At 48.2% G+C, this 19,989-nt stretch overlaps 1 protein-coding gene across 1 annotated transcript; it reads right to left on the bottom strand.

The window, feature by feature from the left end:
- Positions 1 to 90: 90 nt before the first annotated feature.
- On the bottom strand, positions 91 to 19,546 carry LOC131284513 (nuclear protein localization protein 4 homolog). The gene is made up of 10 exons (XM_058313372.1): positions 19,212 to 19,546; positions 18,744 to 18,893; positions 18,572 to 18,673; positions 18,309 to 18,505; positions 17,521 to 18,248; positions 17,289 to 17,449; positions 687 to 920; positions 426 to 613; positions 232 to 357; positions 91 to 155 (listed from the first exon to the last, which is right to left on the bottom strand). The coding sequence occupies exons 1-10, from the start codon at positions 19,230 to 19,232 to the stop codon at positions 143 to 145; spliced, it is 1,920 nt and encodes a 639-aa protein (XP_058169355.1). The 5' UTR covers positions 19,233 to 19,546; the 3' UTR covers positions 91 to 142.
- Positions 19,547 to 19,989: the final 443 nt, after the last annotated feature.

Here is a 19,989-nt window from a genome sequence, read left to right as displayed (position 1 = left end):
TTCCTATGCAAGCATTTTCCATTCGTGCTTCCCGCTGCGTCTGCATTGGAATGCTGAAATGCATTCCTTGAGCGCCGTTTTAATTTGTCCCTCAGTGTGTTGTTGGGCATCTTTTGCTTTGCTAAACTGCTTGGTGCACCCTTCATTGTCTAGTCCTGAAAGGAGAAACAGAAAGATACGTGACAAACTGGCCCGGTGGAGGAGATCGGTGCACACGAGTTACGAGCATACCTTGGAAGGTTGCAAATTTCACACGCTGGCAGCTCCCGGCTGTTGATGAATGTGCAGAACGTACAGATCCAGTTCTGTTCGGCTTCCCCGCTCGGAACAAATTCCACATCGTTGCTCATGCTGGAACTGAAAACGAAAGGGAAAAAGCCACATGAAAGTGTTGCGAACAAGCGAAACTTACTGCCGACACTTACTCTTCGTGATGGGAACTGGCCGCGATCAGTTCCTCGAGCGTTTTCCACACTTCGCGTGTCTTCCACTCATTGGCCTTCGCCTTATCCTTGCTGCGTATCGCCTCTAGCAGAGGACCAAGCTGGGACTTCATCGGGAGCATATCCTCCATGCGGTAGAGATACAGCAGTAGGTGAAAGTCGGACACAGTCTGTGCGAGGGAGAAAAAAAAACTTGCGATTAAAACACCGGGACACAAACAATTCCACCTACCATAAACCTACCTCGAGGAACGGCATTGAGCGCGATTTAGCTAGATAGTCCGCCAGGGCGGAGAAGTCCTGTATATGACCGTCGATCAGCCGGTTCTCGACCGGGAAGTACTCCTTCGCGTCCTTCCGCTCGTGGAATGTGTAGAGCGGAACGAGTGGGGTGGAGGCCGGAACATCCACCAGCAGATACTCGACCGGAAGCGGGCGACCAAGGCGCTGCACCTCATTACCGTACACATCCTTTTCCTGCAAAAGAAAGAGAAAAGAGCAATTAGTTATGTCATTACGTCGGTTGTACAAACGATTGTAATAACTGCTGATAAGAATGTTATTCTTGGATGATGATTATGATTACAGTTAACTAACGTCAAACAAATTTGTAAATTACAAAATCGCATTTCAATGAAGAGAAGTATTAACTAGAGATGTGCAATACTACTCTTTGGCGAGATTCATGCCAATGATTGATTCACGAATCTTTGATGATTCGAATCTGAAAACATTGATGAATCTTACGAAACATTCAAAAACCTTCATTTATCTTTTTAAAATTTTCATGATGATCGATAGTATTGATCGAGCGACGAAAAGAAGTGAGTTTTCCTTTAGCATTTTAGCAACATGAATTTGTTATTCACTGATTTAGGAATCTAGAAATCGAAGCGATGAATCGTACAGATTAAATAAGCTTGTATGAATGTAGAAGTAAATTAATTGATCACTTCACGTTTTCCGTACAAAAAGCACCTTTCGAGCGCTGGCAAAGATCACCACGATGTCGATCACGCGAGTAAGCGCTTCCAACCGATCTGAAAGAGCATCGAATTACGTACACTTCTGAGTGCCGGTTGAAAAATTATGAGCGGTACAACACTTAGGGGATGATGAACCCCAACACAACCGACACAACCGGTGACGCGACCAGTCCGTCGCCGACCCTCGTCGAGAACTGTCCGAACTGAATTGACTTCGGTTTAGCGAGTTTTAGTTGAATTTAACCGTTTAGCTTAAGCTTTTGCCCAAAAACCGCTCGATCATCTTCGTGAGTATTGGGGCCAGGCTAGTCAACTAATGTGCCAATTCGTTAAAGGGTGTTGAACCAGTGTGGATCGATTGGCTGTCGCCAGTGGAAGTTTCTGTTTGGAAAAAAGCAGCTGCCGGGGAATGGTTGTAGCGCAGGCAGTTGTATTCGTGTGGCGCGTGCTATCGCAAAAGTGTATGCCGGTTGGTTGCGGCGTAATTTACATTCGATTAGGGCAGCCCTCAGAGACCAACGCGTTGTGTCGGGGGGCGACACCGACACACCACACACAACAATCAATATCGTGATCAGAAACGTGCGGTACAACCAAAACATGATCAGTCGAAACCGACGACTCGCTCCGGAATATAAACTGTTTACCGTAGCCGTGTATGGGGGAGAGGGATCTCGTGGTCACTCACACCGCGATCGGTTCATCCCGCAACGAAAGACCGAGCCGGGCGTCAGATGAGCCTTTTTATCTGGCGGGAACGCTGGCGCTCTCGGGTACCACTCGCTCTCGGTTGCGTGCGGTTTGTTCTGTTTTTTTCCATTGCCATTGTTTTGTTTGTTTTTGCACTTCACTAACGAGCTTGGTTCCACATGAGCGAGCGAGGCCCTGCGATGCGTCCGGAGGAGGAGGAGGCGGTCCCGACCGACGTCACACACAATTTAGACAGTCAGTGAGCGAAAACAAATTCGCAAAAAAACGACGCCATCTGACATCGTCGAGTGTTTGAGAACAGACACAGAACCGTGTCGAAATGGGGAATAGGGAAGGTTGGATGACACAACAATATTGTTTGAATTCCCAAAAAAAACCACATTAGCTCGTCTGCAGAGTTCAGTACTAGAGTTGACTTTGTCGAATGTTAAATCATTTTTTCGGCATGAACTAGTTTTAACGACTATCTCTCATCTATGAATTATCTTCTAATGATAATGGTTTTCAATCACTATGTTGTTTAAAAAAGTCTTATGTTTCTTGTGTTCTGGTTCTATCAACAACCAAACACCACGAAATACTTAGTAGTGTTTTTTGCCTCATTTTCCTCACGACAAGTGAAAACAAAAGTGAATCAGCTCAGGAGAAAAGGAGAGCAAACAATTTCCTTCCGTCGGTTCATTTCCCACTGGGTTGTATGTAAACTCCACTCCGATGCGGTTCGGGCATCGTTTGGCGCCATCGGAAAAACACTCACGAAAATAAGTGTTAGCGGCAAACACTCTCAGCCTCACCAACATTCACAAACTCGACCGTGGCCGAAGTTCATGGCAATCTCGCCGGCGTTTGCTGCTGGGAGCGAACGGCTTCCTGGCACTGAGCGACCTCGACGGCGATCATCCAAAGGTCGTGAGTGAATGGACGCGGACGGTAACCGTGGCCCAACGACGCATTACGGCAAACGGAACCACAACACTGTCCAGTGTGCCCAGCGAAGGCGAACGGACGCGCGCGCTCTCTGTTCCTAACCGAACGAACGAGCGGACGGTCGAACGAAAGGCGCGAGGAAGTGTGGTGTGTGGTCGACTAAACATGAGCTCTGACGCAACAGCACGGAGCTGAACGTCAAAAGCGCAGTGCAAATCAAAACAACAACCATTCCGACTCGGAATAAAAACCGCAGTGAAACCACAACAAAGCCCCCCCCCGTTTGGCGGCGTTCTGTTGTTTGTTCTCTGGCACGAAAGTGAATTCGTTCCAGCACTTTCACACAGCTGCTGGTGCGTGGATGAGAAAAATGTGATTCGTGACGGAGGAGGAAGAAGTAAAACAAGTACCACTCGAATATCTTTCCGCACGAAGAGGCGCAATTCGAAAATCATTTCCCTCCCCCAACCAGGTTGAACGCATACTGTCGCCGAATGAGATGAAATACACACGCACACACACATCTCAAGAACACCAACGCCGACGATCGATCGATTGGGCAAAAATAAACAATTACACCAAACGGAACGTAATTGTAATGATAATCGGTCCCCCTCTCCTTCACCTCCCCTCCACCAGTTAGTGGTCCTCCGGCACAGTTGCAATGTAATTTGTTGCTCGCAAAAGTGTGACGTTGGGTGGAGGAAAAGTACTGCCAAACGGAGACGGGGAAGCATGAACGACCGGGTGGGTTATGATAAAAACGTGATAATTTCACGTCAAACCCGAACCCCCCCCGGGAGGAATTGTTTTTTTTTTTGTCGTGAACAACCATCCGCCTCCATCGATCTCCGGACGGTAGGAGTGTAATCGTGAGCCCGCGTCGAGTGAGCGAGGAAGCAAAAGGCAAAAGAGAGAGAGAAAGAGAGGGATGGAAAGTGTGCGTCATTGGTGGTAGCAACTTTTATGCGTTATTTAAATTTAATTATTTAAAGGACGACGTTTGGACGAAGATGTTTCTCAAGAGCATAAAATACAACGGACCAGGCGCCTCCATCGGGTGGAAAACACATTGTCCAAACCAGCTGATGTCAGAGATGCTTAAAAAATGGAATCTATACCATTTCGTGTTTTACTAAGCTAGCTTTAGCTGAAATCGAGCCAATGATATCAAATTTGTATAATTTTGGTCGATCGATAGCAACCCGAATTAGAACAACTTCTAATGGTTTCATTGCGTGATCGAAAAATCCACAACAGTGTATTGTAACATCGATCGATTGTCTTTTTATATTTTTTTCTTCAACTATTTCAACCAGTCAAGCAGAGAACAACGTGGTAATATATTTTGAACACCATCACGCCCAAATGTTTATTGCATCATGCAATTTTTCCGCATTTTTTTTTTTAATTTCCACTGCAATTATTAAGCAGACGAGCCTTATTTTTGGCGGACCGCACTTGAAGGGTGTCCCTCGGTGGGGTAGGCAAAAACAGGATGGATTACACCCGCCGTGATCCGATTAAACTGTCGTCCCAAGTGCAGTGCCCTATGAAGCTGATGGAAGAACCACATTGTATGCCGAGCGTTTCAGTCCCGTTTACTTTTTCAAAACCCACTTTTAATGGGTTTACGGTGCGCGATTTCAATAGGTAGATTTGATTTTTCGATCGTTTCCATACCTGCCAAGCTTTGTCTGATGCAGCAAACGAGGGGGAGGGCAAACAGAACAACAACCACATAGGGAATGGATTGTACTAGGTTTTTTTTTGCCTTTAGCTTTTCGTCCAAGCGAACATCTGATGGAACACACGAGATACTCACAATCAGTGGCAGCAACTATCGGACACCGCAATCCAACTGACAGACAGTGTGTGCGTGTGTGTGTTTGTGTGTCTGTGACTCGTGTTGTAGTTGTTTTCGCAAAACGCGAAACGGGGGTTGCCCACCCGAGGGTTGCAGGAGGGTGTAACGGGGATGACACGACGCTGCTGACGACGATGGCAAGAAACGTGAGGCGTGCAAATGTTCCCAGCGCAAGATTATTGCCTTGCCACACACCACAGTCACACCGGATCGCAAGGTCACGGTCAACGGCAATGTGGCGAGAGACGAACGGCGATGACGGCGAGAGAATCGAGCACCACCATCGAGCAGAGTACACCACCTGGGGCGGGGAGGGGTGGTGGGATGGAATGGGGGAGGGGTTGTTTTTAATAACGAGAGCGATGCTCGCTGTTCTTGGGCCCCGATTTACATTGTGAGTTCCGCCCGCGGCGCACGAGCGAATCTGTTCTTCACGTTCGCGTTCACACGTTCACCTCCCCCAAGAGAACCCAATAATCAAAACACGGGACCCTATATTATGCGGACCCATGCACACACAGCCGAGCGGCCGAGGGCACTGTAAATACAGCTGGAGCAGGAGTTGTGTCTAGAGTGTGGCCACTTCGACCTTGTTGTGGGTGCAATTTTCAGGTGCTTTCATGAACGGGAGAGAGGCAGAACAAAAACAAAAAACTAACAAACGGAACACAAGTCCGAAACAGAAACAAACCATATGGCGGAAAGAAATCGCCGCAACTGCGTAGAAAGTTGGAAGATAAAAATAATGCATTTCCCACGAAAAGAAAACAAATGTTTCCCCCCGTTCAACCCGACCCGGTTGCCCTTTTCCACTTGGCGTCTCCATTTCGAGCACTTTATGTCCGAATGCTGCTCGAACTGAGAACCCCACCTGTCGATGATGAGGGAGAGGTTTAGTGGTGAGTGCCGTCGTTCGGAAGGTCATCTTTACTTGCCCGCAAAAGTCGCCGCCGACCCGGTAGGGCGGTGATGATAGCGGTTTTTATTTTCTCGTCACATTGGGAAAGGATAGGCGATTAAACTGCCAACTTCCAGTCAGTCGAAGATCTGTGAGCTAGCTTTTTCTCATTAAAATCTCATCTCACACTTCCTTCGGAGCTCTCTGTCCTACCACTCTACTCTCCGGAAGTTATAGACACAAACTAGCTGAGAGCAGTGAGAGCAGTTGAAAGACGATCCAGCGAAAACCTCGGCTCTGGATTGTTCGACTCGCGTCATCCCTCAGGTGAGCCCGCACCCCTCCTTCCCCACGGTTCGATTTTGGGGCCGAAGCGAGCGAGCGACCGTGTGGGTCAGTCGAACAGCATGTCCAGGCGCGCAAGGACGACAACTGCGACGTCGACGCCGACCACGGACGGGCAGCAGGAACAGTTGAAAACACCCGGATGATCGGCCACATCGGCCTCTTCCGCGCGCAGTACACTAGTGGTGCTTTCGGTTTCGCGTTGCCAGACGGGCCGCAGCACCTGTCAAACACCGTCGGTCCACTTCCGACGGACGTGTGCAAAGTGAACAGAGAATATGCCACCAGGAGCGGCTGGTGGGCCAAGCACGAAAACAACGAAACGCTCTTACACAACACGGCTAGCAAGCAAGTGCGAGTGCACGGTATAGAAGTGTAAAGTAAAAGTGGAACAAGGTGGCCCGGAAAGGGACGCATCGGAACGGAAACGAAGTCCCACATTGTGCAAGAAGCGAAGTAACGAAACCGAAACGAGCCAAACTAAGCCGCGAACAACGACTTCCGCAGCGAAAAAACGGAACCCTCCTCCGGACGAATGTGCGTATATTATTACGCCGCAAGGAGGATCCACAAGCTGGTACTTCCAGAAGGGATTTTTGCTTCCGGGGGGCGAACCAAGTGTCCTTGGGAAAAAAAAGGACACCGAAGGCGCATCTTAAAAAACCCTCGGGAACGACACACACACACACACACGTACGCACGCACTCGTTTTTCCATCTCCCCCCTTTCTATGTATCGACGTTTTCTTTTGCGGGTCCCCATCGTCGTCGTTTTGCGAAGAACCGTGCCATGATTCAATCAATTTTTAATACATTCTCTCACCCCGCAATCGGGGACGTGCGGTGTGTGTGTGTGTGCGGTAGGAGTGTGTTACGGTTGCGAAACTTACGGGCCAGACTTCCAAGAAAATCCCTTCGCCCAGCGCTTCGTCGACGACAATGGGCCAAGATAATACGCAATATCTTGCGGTCTTACCCACTCCCTCTCGAACTTTGTGTTCGAAAAAGAAAGTGGGAAAAAGGGCACCCAATCGTCCTGGACGGATGATTTAACAGGGGGTACACGGGAGGGGGGGTCATAGGAAACGCGGGATGTTGCAACGCAACGCGGCCGTAGTCTATATTTGGTACCGGATTTTTCCTCCCATGACGAGATGGATGGTGGGTGGTGGGGTTTTTAGAAAACACAGCCCAACACACACACGCACAGCTGGTTGACTGAATGTTGTTAAAAAGATAAACTTCGGGTTGGAACATGGGGTAAAGGGGGAGAAAAAAAAAGACATGGCATGAGAACAGATGAAGACGTGAAAATCGACTAAATACATACCCCACAAGGATAATTACGGTGCCGAAGAAAAAAGAGCGCGCGCGTGAGAGTGACGGAAGGGAGCGAGCGAAAGAGAAAGCCAGGGAGCGGCACGGGAGCGGGAGAACGCACGAGGGGTGGCGATGGTGGAGGTGGTGGTGGTTCGCAAGAGAAAAACAAAAATCAACAGATACGTACGTGCGTCATTGAGTGTCAGGGCAACTCTTGGATCAACTGTCATTTTTTGGCCACGTCCCCGCGCATCCCTCCACCTTCCCTCATGTTTTGAGGGAAGCAGCATCGTAGGGTTGTTATTTTCGACCCCACCACCCCAACCACCACCACCACCTCCAGCGAAGTAACGCCTGACAAACACACAGCAAATGTCCTTCGAGCCGAGGGAAACCAGAGGCAAACATTGGCCCGTTCTCTTTCTCTTCCTTGCTCGCTCTAGTCGGTTAAAATTTATAGGCCACTAGTGGACAACAACAGGCAGCCAGGCAGGCAGGCAGGAGGGGGAAGGGCGGGAGCAGTGTGTCTCAACAGATGACAATGGATGGGATGTTTTTTTTTCTCGCCCCATTTGTTGTCCCTCGGAAAAGCGCAAGGACGTGAACGGAGCGTCCAGCCATCCTTTGGAGTTTAAAGTCCGCGCGTACTGTTCTCGAAGGTGATGTAAAGTTTTCCCCCGTGTCCTTGAGGGGGAAGCCCGCTTGCTCGCACACCGTGTGACACAGTTCAAGTCAATCTACACCCGAAGCAAAGGTATGAAGGAGCGTGTGAGTTGTTCACACAATGCCAAAACCTCCGGAAGACCAGAACCTCCGTATTTACTACGCACCACAGAAGGCTGCCTTTGAGAGTGTGTGTCCTTCGTCGTGCAAGGCCATCGTGTTCGGTTGACGGCGGATCGAAATCGGAAGGTGTTTGACCGAAAAGCGACCAACTGGGTGGCAGGTGAATGTGCTCGAATGTGGTTTATGGTGGCTTTGGCGACCAACTCCACCAAAGCAAAAGGCTCGAGAGCCATTGCGACCAGAAAAGCTCGATTTTGGGCCACTTGAAACCTCGCAAAGTCGAACCACCACCACCGCCACCATCACCAGCTGCTTTTGCTGTCTGGAACGCGATGTTGAGGGATGGATTTCACCGTCGACTTTCGCTGTGACCTTCAGCGCAGGAGGTATGCTGGTTTGTGTCTCTTTCCTTTTTCCCATCCCCCCCTCCATCTTCCTGGAACACTGGGGGATGATGTTTGTGTGGTGTTTGTTTTTCCATTTCCCGTCGTGCCGGGGCTAATGGAATCATTTTCGACAGCGCACACATTGGGAATGGCTTTTCCCTCCTTTTTCCTAGACTCGTGCCACGGCGGCGGAGTCCAGAGGCCCTGTTGTCATCGTCATCGATCCGGAGAGGCTCCGCATTGGAATCGATAGTCGTTTACCGAACCACGCTGGTACGCTGGTTTTCCTTTATCCTCACATCAGGAAAACCATTGCCCATTTGGTTTTGCCGGAAACCCCGAAAATCGTGAGGCAAAAGTTTCACCCATCAGCGCACAAAGAGATGAAAAATGAGTTCCACCATCGCAATGAAAAATTACGCTCCCGATGCCTTCGCGTAGAATAATCCCGGAAGGAAGCGCGGGTCACGCAGCTGCAAAACCGGAACGAAAGTGAAATGTATTAAATTAAGGATGAACGTAATTTTCAATTGCTAACCGGAAACCGCGTTAGTGAGTGTGGGAAGCAAGCAAGCACCAAGAGACCATCCCCTTATGCTTCGGGTTTTCCTTTTCCCTGCTTTTTGTTTTGGGTAAGAAAATCACTCACTCCAGCGATGATGTTGACCTCATAGAAAGTTATTAACCCTGGGGCATTATAATCAGCCCAATTTGGGACGCTTTAAGTGTAAGTCGGTGGGTGTGGGTGTGTGTGTGTGTGTGTATGTGTCGACCATAAGGACCATAAGCGAGGGCGTAGCAACACCGCCAGGGAATAGTGACAATCGAATTAGGGCTGCCCAGTTCAGTGTTTGGAGCACAAATTACAGCCATCTGTAGCCGGAGTGTTGTGTGTGTGTGTGTGTGTGTGTGTGTGGGAACGTCTTGGTTGGGTACATTAAAAATGCTTATCAACTTCTAGATTCGCAACACACCGTAAGCGTTAAATGGTATAACGAATTCAGCAGCGGGCACGAGAAATTGGAAATGGTTGATGAAAAAACGATGAACAACCGGGCCAGCTGTTAGAGGTAGAAACCTCCACTTTCTCTTGCTCTGGACAGCGCGACAACGTGGGAGGAAAAGAGTACAAGTAAGTGATGTGAAGAGGCCTTCCCTTCCCCCACCCCAGCTCATCATCGTTCGTTTCAGAACCATGGACTTTACACCGCTGCCGTCGGAGCTGGAGGAGCTGATCCTGTGCAGCTGCTGCCATCTGCCGTTCAACGAGACGGACGCGCTGCCGAAGCTGTTCTCCTGCCGGCACTACTTCTGCCTGAAGTGCGCCAACCAGGTGCTGCTGAAGGGCAACGAGCTGTACTGCGTGCACTGCTGGAAGCGCACCGAGCTGACCGGGCCCGACATGAAGCCGGAGAGCCTGCCGACGCACAACGCCATCCTGTACCTGTCGCAGAACCTCAGCATGATCTCGAGCGGCAGCGTGACCGGCGGGACGACCAGCTCGTTGAACAAGAAACCACCGGACAAGCCGAATGGGAATGGCAATGGAAGTGGCGTTGGTGGTGGTGTGATCGCGAGTGCAAGTAACGGCGGTTCATCGACGACCGGTAGCGCCAATGGTGCGACCGGATCTGCTGGCAACGGAACGGGTGCGAATGGTAACGGTGGTGGTGGTGTGAGTGTCGTCGTCTCGGTTGGAAGCGGTTCCGGGGGATCAAGTTCGGTCACAAACGGAAGCGGATCGAATGGGGCCGCCATCGGGGCAGGGGCACCGGGAAGTGCGGGAGTGATAAGTGTCGGAGGAAGTGGTATCGGTGGTGGTGGTACAATGGTGAGTGCGATCGGTTCGGGCAAGTATCGTAGTAAGGGAGAAAACTGTCTCACGCACGCCATGCCGAACGCGCTCTGGTGTCTGAAGTGTAATGCGGCGGTTTGCCGAGCGTGCGCCAGCTCGGACGATCATCGGAACCACACGGTAAAGACGCAGGCCGAGGGACGCGACCAGATCCGGGCGGACATCGCGTCCGATATGCTGCTGATGCAGAAGTCGCTGGCCGAGCTGCAGCATTTCGTGTTTAAGCAGCGCGACTTCCTGCTCAAGATCCTCGAGGCGTGCACGGCGCTGAAGACGCAGGTCGAGACGGAGCTGATCAACCATCTGCCCACGTTCGAGGTGGCCGAAATACGCAGCAATCTCACCAAGGCGAAGCTGTTCCTCGGCATGCTCGAGCAGCAGTCGCCGACGGAGGCGTACAAGCTGTACGCGAACCTGCACATGGAGAAGCAGCGGCTGCAGTCCAAGTACCAGGAGATGTACCTGCAGTGCAAGCTGGACGATCTCATCCAGCACTACGGTGTGCTGTTCGATTTCGAGCTGATCAAGCAGGCGCTCTCCAATCTCAACTCGATCGATCCCATCTCGTTCGGCAACGGGTCGGCGGTCGGCGTGGCCGCTGCGGCGGCGGCCGCAGGTGCCGGTGGGCTCGGTGGGAATGTCACCGCCAGCGGAACCACGATCAACGGTCATCACAACTCGATCCTGCTGCTGGCCAACTATTGCATCTCGCAGTTGTACTCGCGGCACGTGCTCACAACCAAGCATCACCATCAGCAGCCCCCGCAGCAACCCCAACAGCAACAGCTCCTCCACCACCACCACCAGCAGCAACAACAGCAGCAGCAGCAACAGCTCGGACACCTCGATGGCCCGGGTGGTCTCGGTGGGTACGTGCATCAGCATCAGTCTCCGAACCACGTCGCCGTAAACCATCTGCATCATCACGTGGCGCAACAATTGCACCATCATCAGCAGCAGCAACAGCAGCAGCAAGCGATGGCCCATCACCAGCAGCAGCTTGGTCATGGCGGTGGGGCCGCATCGTACGCCAGCCAGCTGCATGAGATGGCGGCGGCGATCATCATCGCTCCACCCCAGGACCGGATGGCGCCGGGCAGTGGACGTACGACGGGCGACGGAACAAGCTCGGCACGCACTTCCGGCTCCGGTTCGGGCTACCTGAGCGAGATCCTAAATGGAAGCGGCTCGGGAGCCGCAGCGGCCCTCCAGCACGCTCTCCACCAGCAACATTCCTCCGTGTCGGTCACGGGTTCCTCGCAGCAGCTCACATCGCCCGGGCTCGTCTCATCTTCGTCCTGCTCGAGCGTCGTCTCGCTCGTGCCCGTCTCGGCGACCTCTGGTGGTGTGAGTGGCAAAGGTTCCTCCGCAGCGGCTGCCGCCGCCGCCGCTGTCGCCGCCTCCCTGCTCTGCAACCCGTCCGTACACGTCTATCCGATCTACTTCTTCAACATCGAAATCAACGGCCAACCGTTCGGGCGCGTCCTGATCGAGGTGCGCAACGATGTAGCGCCCAAGATGGCGAAGAACTTCGGCGCCCTCTGCACCGGGGAGCTCGGTTTCGGCTACAAGGGCTGCAGCATCTTCCAGTGCTGGGAGAACGAGAGCATCATCACGGGAGACTTCGAGCTGAACAACGGGCGCGGCGGGCGGTCCGTGTTCGAGGAGGGTTTCTTCATGCCGGACGACACGAAGATACTGGCGATTCGGGGTTCGGTTGGCATGCGCCGTAGCCAGAAGCGTCACGATAACATGGGCCTGGTTGGGTCGCAGTTCCGAATCATTCTGCGCGAGATGCGCGGCTTCACCGGAATCTTCGCGTTCGTCGTCGAGGGGCTGGAGCTGGTGGAGAAGATCAGTCAAGCCGGCGACTCGGCCGGCAAACCGCAGAGCACGGTACTGATCGCCAACTGTGGCAAGTGGCAGTAGTGGAACCCCAAACCGAACCATCACATCTAGTTCTCTCGAGTCGAGCGAGGGACACAAATTAGCGAGAAAAGAAAGTGGGACACTCCGGGGGGCAGGTGTTCCAGACCTCTGGTGATTTGTTAAACAATATTTCTGTTATTTATATTGGGAGAGGATACGAGGGCTAACCGACAAGCCAACCGAGTGTACCGAGACTGTGAAGGAAAATCAATCAAAAGCGTGTGATTGATTGCGTTGAGCGTTGTTAGCGAAGCGTTGAGTATTCTAATTCAATTTGTTTAAGTTTCCAAAACATATTTATCGGTAGGTGAGGTAAATAAGCAAACCCTCCCAAGGTATAACTATACCTCCTTTATCCACTACGAAAGGTCTTAACGTCAAACGTTGCGGTATATGGATAAAACTCGGGCGCCTCCGATTCTGTTGCGCGTTTCTTTTAACCAATCTTCCACACTGTTGAATAGTTAAACAATCGGAGCGGCATGATACGGGCAAAAATCGATTTCGCATAGTAAGATAAGCGCAAACTGGTATCGGTAGTAGTTTGAATTCCGCACGTGTGCAAACAAATGTTAAACATTTCCTGCGTGCGAAGGGGGAAATGGTACGACTAAATAGAATGCATGGGTTTAGCGACGGGCAAGTTGGACGAATTAGGCACGCAGAGCATCACTTTGTGTTAGATTAGAGTACTGTCGATTCGGAAATTTAAAACGACTTCAAATCGAATCGTCCGTATGCAGTTTGCACCCTTTTTCGAGACAAAAAAAAACCGGTGGCACATTTAGGAATAGGAAAACGATGGACTTCACACCCACAGGCATAGGAGAGCGTAGGAGGTAGAAGTGAATAGTTTCTAGTGCCACTCGTATGGCGATCGTTGAACAGCACACGGAAAACGGATCGTATGGGTCTTAAATGATTTTAAAACGGTACATATGTTACGTACGCAACCTTGTACAGCGACAAAACTGTATTACTTCCGTTCAATGGTATGCGGAGACCATAATCAGGATGTCCCTGTAGACCCAATGTATTGCAGAGTGGAACAAGAATGCACCGGAATTCACTTGCAAATTCCATCACAAAGAACGATTCCACCGAACGACAGGGATAGTAGTGTTGGAGAAAGGAAAGAGATTCGAAGGCGGATTGACAATTTAACGAAAAACAAAATAAGCAAAAGCTATCGTCAGCACGCTACACGAGGCACACTTCCAAACAACACTTGGAATGGTTTTTGTTTTTCATGCGATGTTTTCAAAACACCCATTCAAACACACTAGCATTAGTCGGTAGAGATGCAAGGACTGGTAGGTACTGAAGGCCGTTACGAAACGCCGGGGACGGGTTGGGATCAAATACACATTATCTTCTTAGGCACACGACCGACCTTCTTTATAGTCTTGTATAGTGGAAAATGCGATAGATGCGCGCGGGAGCGAGAAAAGCGAATATATTTTAATCGAAACGCTTAGCGTGTGTGTATGTTAAACTCGACATTAACGCTAGAGAGCAAGCAAACAAGTGCAAAACCCGAAAAACAAACAAACAAATCAAATCACGCTAAAACAAAGCGTTACAAACAACCGAACGACGTATAACAAATAACGAAAGCAACTAACAGCAAGTTCAAACAACAGAATGGAATGAATCATGAACGCAAAGAAAGTACAATGAACTGTAATATGTGTTAAATGTTAGTGAAATCGTAACCTGTGAAGCTACCGGTATAGAAACAATACATCCCGACGGGATTGTATGTCAAAGCGAACGAAAGATATATATAGAGAGAGAAACCAAAAGTGAAAGCTATAATAAAACTGAGAATAAATCTTACTAAACACTAAAAACAATGATGTGCAGTTGCCGCGACGAGCGCTCCCATAATGACATGTGCTACGTATAAACCATTGCAGTTAACGAGAACAAATGCAATAAGCATATATATATATTTTCGTTGTATAGTAGAGCAGAGTATAGCACACGAAAAACAACTGTAGATAAAATAGATGTTTGTGATTGAAATGGTATATTGTAACCAAACGCAACCAACATTCACATTCAACTAATCAGCGGATTCTGGAAAAAACGGTCCCTTGAACGGTCACGGTCAAGTGAACATATTTTTCACCTCGGTGCCCTGACCTGCACTTACTAGCATTTACACGCAAGCAACCAAATAGGAAGTCAACCAGCAGACAAGCATAGGATAGCGTAACTATTACCCCGTTTTGTTAAAAAAAACCATACTGCATCATTTGCCCAACTTCGATCACAAAAGTAGAAAGTTTACGTTGAGCGAATAACTCAATCAAAAATGTGTGTGCGTGTGTGTACGTGTGAGTGTGCGAGTGCGATTGTACGTAGAAGCGAGAAGTATTTACACGTTTGAAGCAATGCCGCAGAAAGCGAGAAGAAAAAAAAACGAAACATAAAAAAGCCGATTGACGAGCGATCTTTGCAAGCCACTGGCGTTAGAGAATAAAAGTGTCAGAATGAAATGGAAGAGACTGAATGTTTTGGAAGAAACGTAAAACAAACCTACCAAAAACGAAAAAAAAACACACAAAGCACGTAAAGATAAAAAAACAATATATATTATATACGAAAGGAAAAAATGCCAGGTGGAGCGAACACTGACAGTACACTAACCGAAACACTTTCGATCAGCGTAGATCATCGGCGATCGAAAAGGAAACTTTAAACAAACAGACAAACCAACAAACATGATAAAGGGAACACACGTACCTACTAATCTACACCCACACTATTTCACCTCTATACCGATTCAGAAGCGAAACAAATCCTTCCGGGCCGAAGCGAGACGGGATCGGGAACGTAGCAAAACGCGACGGGACTTAAACTAGGCAACTAGGTAGTATGGCTAGCGCAGATAGTGGACACGATTAAGCGAGATGTAACGAAACATAAATATATATATATATATCTACTTAAATTTTGATGCATATGCTAAGCAAAAACAAAACCAAACGGAACGGAACGTATAACAAACTAAAAACAAGCAGCAGTACAAATAAGCGACCCTTGAAGATGGTAGATAAGCGGAAGTTATAGTGCGTGTACTATAAATTCATGGCACAGCTTTTTCCATGTGTTTGTACAAAAACGGAAATACCTGAAACGTAATACATGTTGAATGTTACTCAGAAACGATGGTGGCCCGTTTTTCAACCATTGGCTTACATACAGGGTGTTACAAAAGTTGTGTTAAACTTCGCCAGCTTTGAGACAAGCGTGAATGTGAAGAAAAACGAAACTATTTACTTCTTGCGATAAATGTCGATAAAAACGATGGTAATTTGGTTTCACACAGGATACTATCCTGAGGGATGACTAGCTTGGAGGCAATCGTCATTGCAGTCCAGTTTAACGAACCGTATTATCACTATTGTCGTGTATTTAGTTCTAACTTATTCCACTACACTTTTAAAATCTTTTGCTAATCTCGCTATAAATGAGAACCCACGTACTATCTCTGGCTCCGTGCGTTTGTGCATTCGACAAGTGTACACTCTATCGAACAATGTTCAACATTAGCGACACATAAATAATGTTTCACCGAACGTAAGTGTGTGTGTGTGTAGTAAAGCGCCGACGGTGCAGCGACAAACATCTATTCAAGAAAGCTATTTATATGAAGCCGAAAATTAGACACAATATAAGAACTATCCGCGGAAGCTGGATTGAGTGTTCCGGATGTACGAAGTGACGAAACGGCGCAGAAAAAGGAACGAAAAGAGTAACGGAAAAAATGAAAACGGTAAATAGGCTTGCATGGTACGTCGATACTCTCACACTAGAGTAATAATTACATGTAAAAATAGAATCAATTAGATGCGACAGATAAGTACAACCCCACAAGCGAATTTAATAATTAATTTTTAGTTTAAATCTTAACGATCGATCATTCTACTTCCGTTTGACTGGAATTTTTAGCGCAAGCTTTCACCCAAACATAAATGGCGAATAAAACGAAAAAGATAAACCAATGAATATGGGCTGCAGTTCATTCACCAAATCACGGTACAATAGTATACCAGTAACTGTTCTTTCAAATAAACGCTTTTGTTGATCATTATGTGCAATAAACGACTGCTTTCGTTGAACCAGTACTTCTAACCCAAACAACAACCGGCAAACATTGCGACCCAGAAACAATCCCCATATAATATTGCAACTGATAAATGGATGATTACGAAGCTAGAGGTTGGTAGAAACACCCGTAAGCAAACGGAGTGTCAAGTTAACCGTTTCGCAGCGAAAAGCGAGGCAACACAAAAGGGAAACCGAAACGAGCGTAAACGAAACAACGCGAAAAGCATTTGCACGGATGTGCAAACCAAAGGATTAATCCGGTGGCGGTGGGAAAAGTAAGATAAATAAAATCGATTTTTATAGGTGAAACGAAGGACAAACACAGTACAATCGACCGACGTACGTGCTCTGAGTAAAGGGTTTTAGTTAAGTGTGGCCTCTTCGGGAGAATTTGAGGCAAGGCGTTATCGGAAACTAGCGAACGGGAACGGAGCGGAGAATGGGAGGAACAAACGTGAATCGGATAATTTGTTTGTCATATAAAAAACATGAAAGGATTAGCGTCCTTAAACGGTAGAACGGCTAAAATAAACGGAGAAACTAATTCGACGGCTTTTAGTATTGCGATTGCGCAAACCACCAATCCGAAATTGATTTCAGAAAGAAACGTGTAGTAAGATTCCTGAACATTTTCATCCAACCAAGACCTAATACGATCGACAAAACAGTGTTTAAAAGTTTTTAAAAGGTTTGTAAAAGAAAACAAATTTCACTTACCTTGTAGTACACATCCGGGACGTACTGCTTGTCAGTTGATTCTCGAATATATCCTAATTCCGGAGCGTCCTTTGTGGGGATGAGACAGTTGTCTCGCACCAACGCCATACACTGTGCAGATACGGCGTATCCTTCCATGTGCACTTGTTTCTTATCATCACCTGCAACCGACGGTGATGAAGGAGATATAAGTAAACTGATTACATATCGATAAACATGAGCGTACACTTACCCGTTACGCAGACCGTAACGAATTTGGAGCCAAAATAGCCATTCGAGGCGTGCTGACAGCGGTTAGGGTATTTGTTTTGCAAGTGGCCGGCCAAGATGCACTCCTGAGCGGTCAAAAAGTGCGTCTTTATGTTGCGCACGTGCTTCACCGTTCCGTTGGCTAAGTTTTCACTCAGCAAATCGGTGAAAATCCACCCGACCCGCTGCAATCCGAGCGCCTTCGCCAGCTCATCCACGTCGCCATCGTTGGCGTCCTCCAGTAGACGAATCGAGTCACGATTGCTGTCTTGTGGAGGCTCGTAGATCGCCGCTACACGAGCCCTGATGCCAAGCGGTACGTCCGGATGGATCTCGTACGTACCGAACAGGAAGCCAATTCTCTGGTGCCCGCTCGTACGCCAGTAGTTAAGGAACCGCTCGACGATGCCTGTATTTTCGAACATCACGTTGTCCACGTGCCTGTACGGCTGGCGGTTGAGCGTAATCGCCGACGGTTGGCACTTGGAGCAGATACCCTTCGGCCATGGCGGGTGATCCCGGCAGCCGGATTTGATCTTGCAGTTCAGGTCCTCAAGGGCGACGAATTTTCCGCGTGTGGCCCCGGATGTTAGCTTCTTCAGGTAGGAGTGAAAGCTGAAATGCTTTATCTTTTGCTCCTTGAGGTAGTTTTCATCCCACGGTTCCAGGGGCGAGCAGTGCACACAGCATCCATTCGAGTTGTGGCGACATCTGCAATGAAAAGGCAACGCATAAGACAAATGGACAGCGAAATGGGCCTACTTTACATACAATTTTTCGTCACGATTACGCTTGATACGCCCATCCTTGTTGTATAACTCCACATCAACTGTATCTTCCTTTGGTAATTGTGATACTACCGATAAGGATTTCGCACTAGTCGAAGGAGTGGCTTCGCGGCTAAATGCCACATTACTGATCGACGAGCTGTTGCTTGAAGCTAACGAACTGACCGATGCACTACGTTCCTGTGGAAAAAGAATGCGAAACTGGTAATCAGACGACGGTTCGCCTCAGAAGGCCGTGGTCCTTACCGCTGCCTTCGATGTGGAGGGTCCTTCAACTAAACGTAAATATAGCATATCACCATGTTTGAGACCAATATCTTTCACATCCTGCGAGACACTCGAAACGATCTGGAATGCATAAATTCAAAATCGAAGGGGTTATTTTGACACCTGCTAAGACCACGTCAGTGTTGTTTACCTCCTTTGTAAAGTTCCGCTCCTTGAACAACGCAAAGTCGAAATGGTCGAAGCCGCACGCCGTACGGACAAGCTCGTACAGATTTCGTGCGGAAGCCGCTAGTTCTGTTTCGACGCGTTTCGTGCCATCAGCTGATTGGATTCGAAGCACCTGCAACAAAGAACGAAAGAAATTGGTTGAGCGAATTGCATTCGAAAACAATCTGCAACAAACGTCAATCTGGTCAAAAGTGTATCAAATTTGAGGTTAGAAGTGTTTCCGATTGCCGGGTTTCATTCGGAACGAGAATAATATTTCAATCATTCGATATAGGATCCAAATCAATGTAAATTGCAATTTTTTGGGGTGAGCAGTGCATCTTATGGCACACTGTACACCGCCAGTCACAGCTCCCTTTCAAACAACCAACATGACAAGACACTTTCCGAACATATCACAACCCCGAGACGCGGCTGCTGGAATACTTACGATCTTGTTTGTTTTCGACATTTTGCGGTCCTTCGAAGGCGACTACCAAAACGAGCAATAACTTTCTCACTTCCTGGCAGACCTCGTAGAACGAACGAAGAACACTTTCATGCAAATGTTACAACAATTAGAAACCGATGTGCTGACTTATGTAAGTAAAGCCCGATCAACGCACGACGCCAACTATGATCCGCACAGGGAAGCGTTGGCAGTTGAGAAAGTGCAAGCGGTTTTATGATGCAAAATACACACAATATACTTTCCGATGACGAGCACAACGTAGTGCAGGCAGCTTTATTTAATCTTGCGAGACGGTTCTTTACACCGCGGCGATTGTTTACGATGACATCGCTATGTTTACGATGACATTCACTAGGTTGACTCATTGGAGCGATTTAACAGGTTGACATAGCGCCATCTTGGAACCTACAATAACTAAAACAGACTTTCCAACGTTTGAATTCAATTCAATAACAAAAACTAGTTAGATCAGAATGCAAATAAAATTTATATTGGTCAACTTCTACAAACTATTTGATTATAATTAGTCCGAACAAGGTAAAGAGATACTCAAAGCTGTGACGATCCAACCTGTAGAAGCAGGGAATTACTTCGTTTCAGTAACCTTGGCAAGACCTAAAAATTTACCTTATGATCAAGGTTAGTTGAACAAACCGCAAGCACCTTGATCACAATTGAATATTCATTTGATTACCGCGTGGCAGAAGCCGTTACTTCTTCAAGCATGCCTTAAACATTAAATGGGCCGGAATATCGT

This window comes from Anopheles ziemanni, chromosome 3 (assembly GCF_943734765.1).
Source record: "Anopheles ziemanni chromosome 3, idAnoZiCoDA_A2_x.2, whole genome shotgun sequence".
NCBI classification, from domain to species: domain Eukaryota; kingdom Metazoa; phylum Arthropoda; class Insecta; order Diptera; family Culicidae; genus Anopheles; species Anopheles ziemanni.
The sequence above is the reverse complement of the archived record's forward strand: the minus strand, read 5'-3'. Positions and strand labels throughout refer to the sequence as shown.

Coding starts and splice junctions, on each gene's coding strand:
- LOC131284513 (XM_058313372.1), bottom strand. CDS start 19,232: ATGTCGAAAACAAACAAGATC. Junction 18,506..18,571: donor CCTCCACATCGAAGGCAGCG/GTAAGGACCACG, acceptor CTTTTTCCACAG/GAACGTAGTGCATCGGTCAG. Junction 921..17,288: donor TCCCGGATGTGTACTACAAG/GTAAGTGAAATT, acceptor TTTCTTTTGCAG/GAAAAGGATGTGTACGGTAA.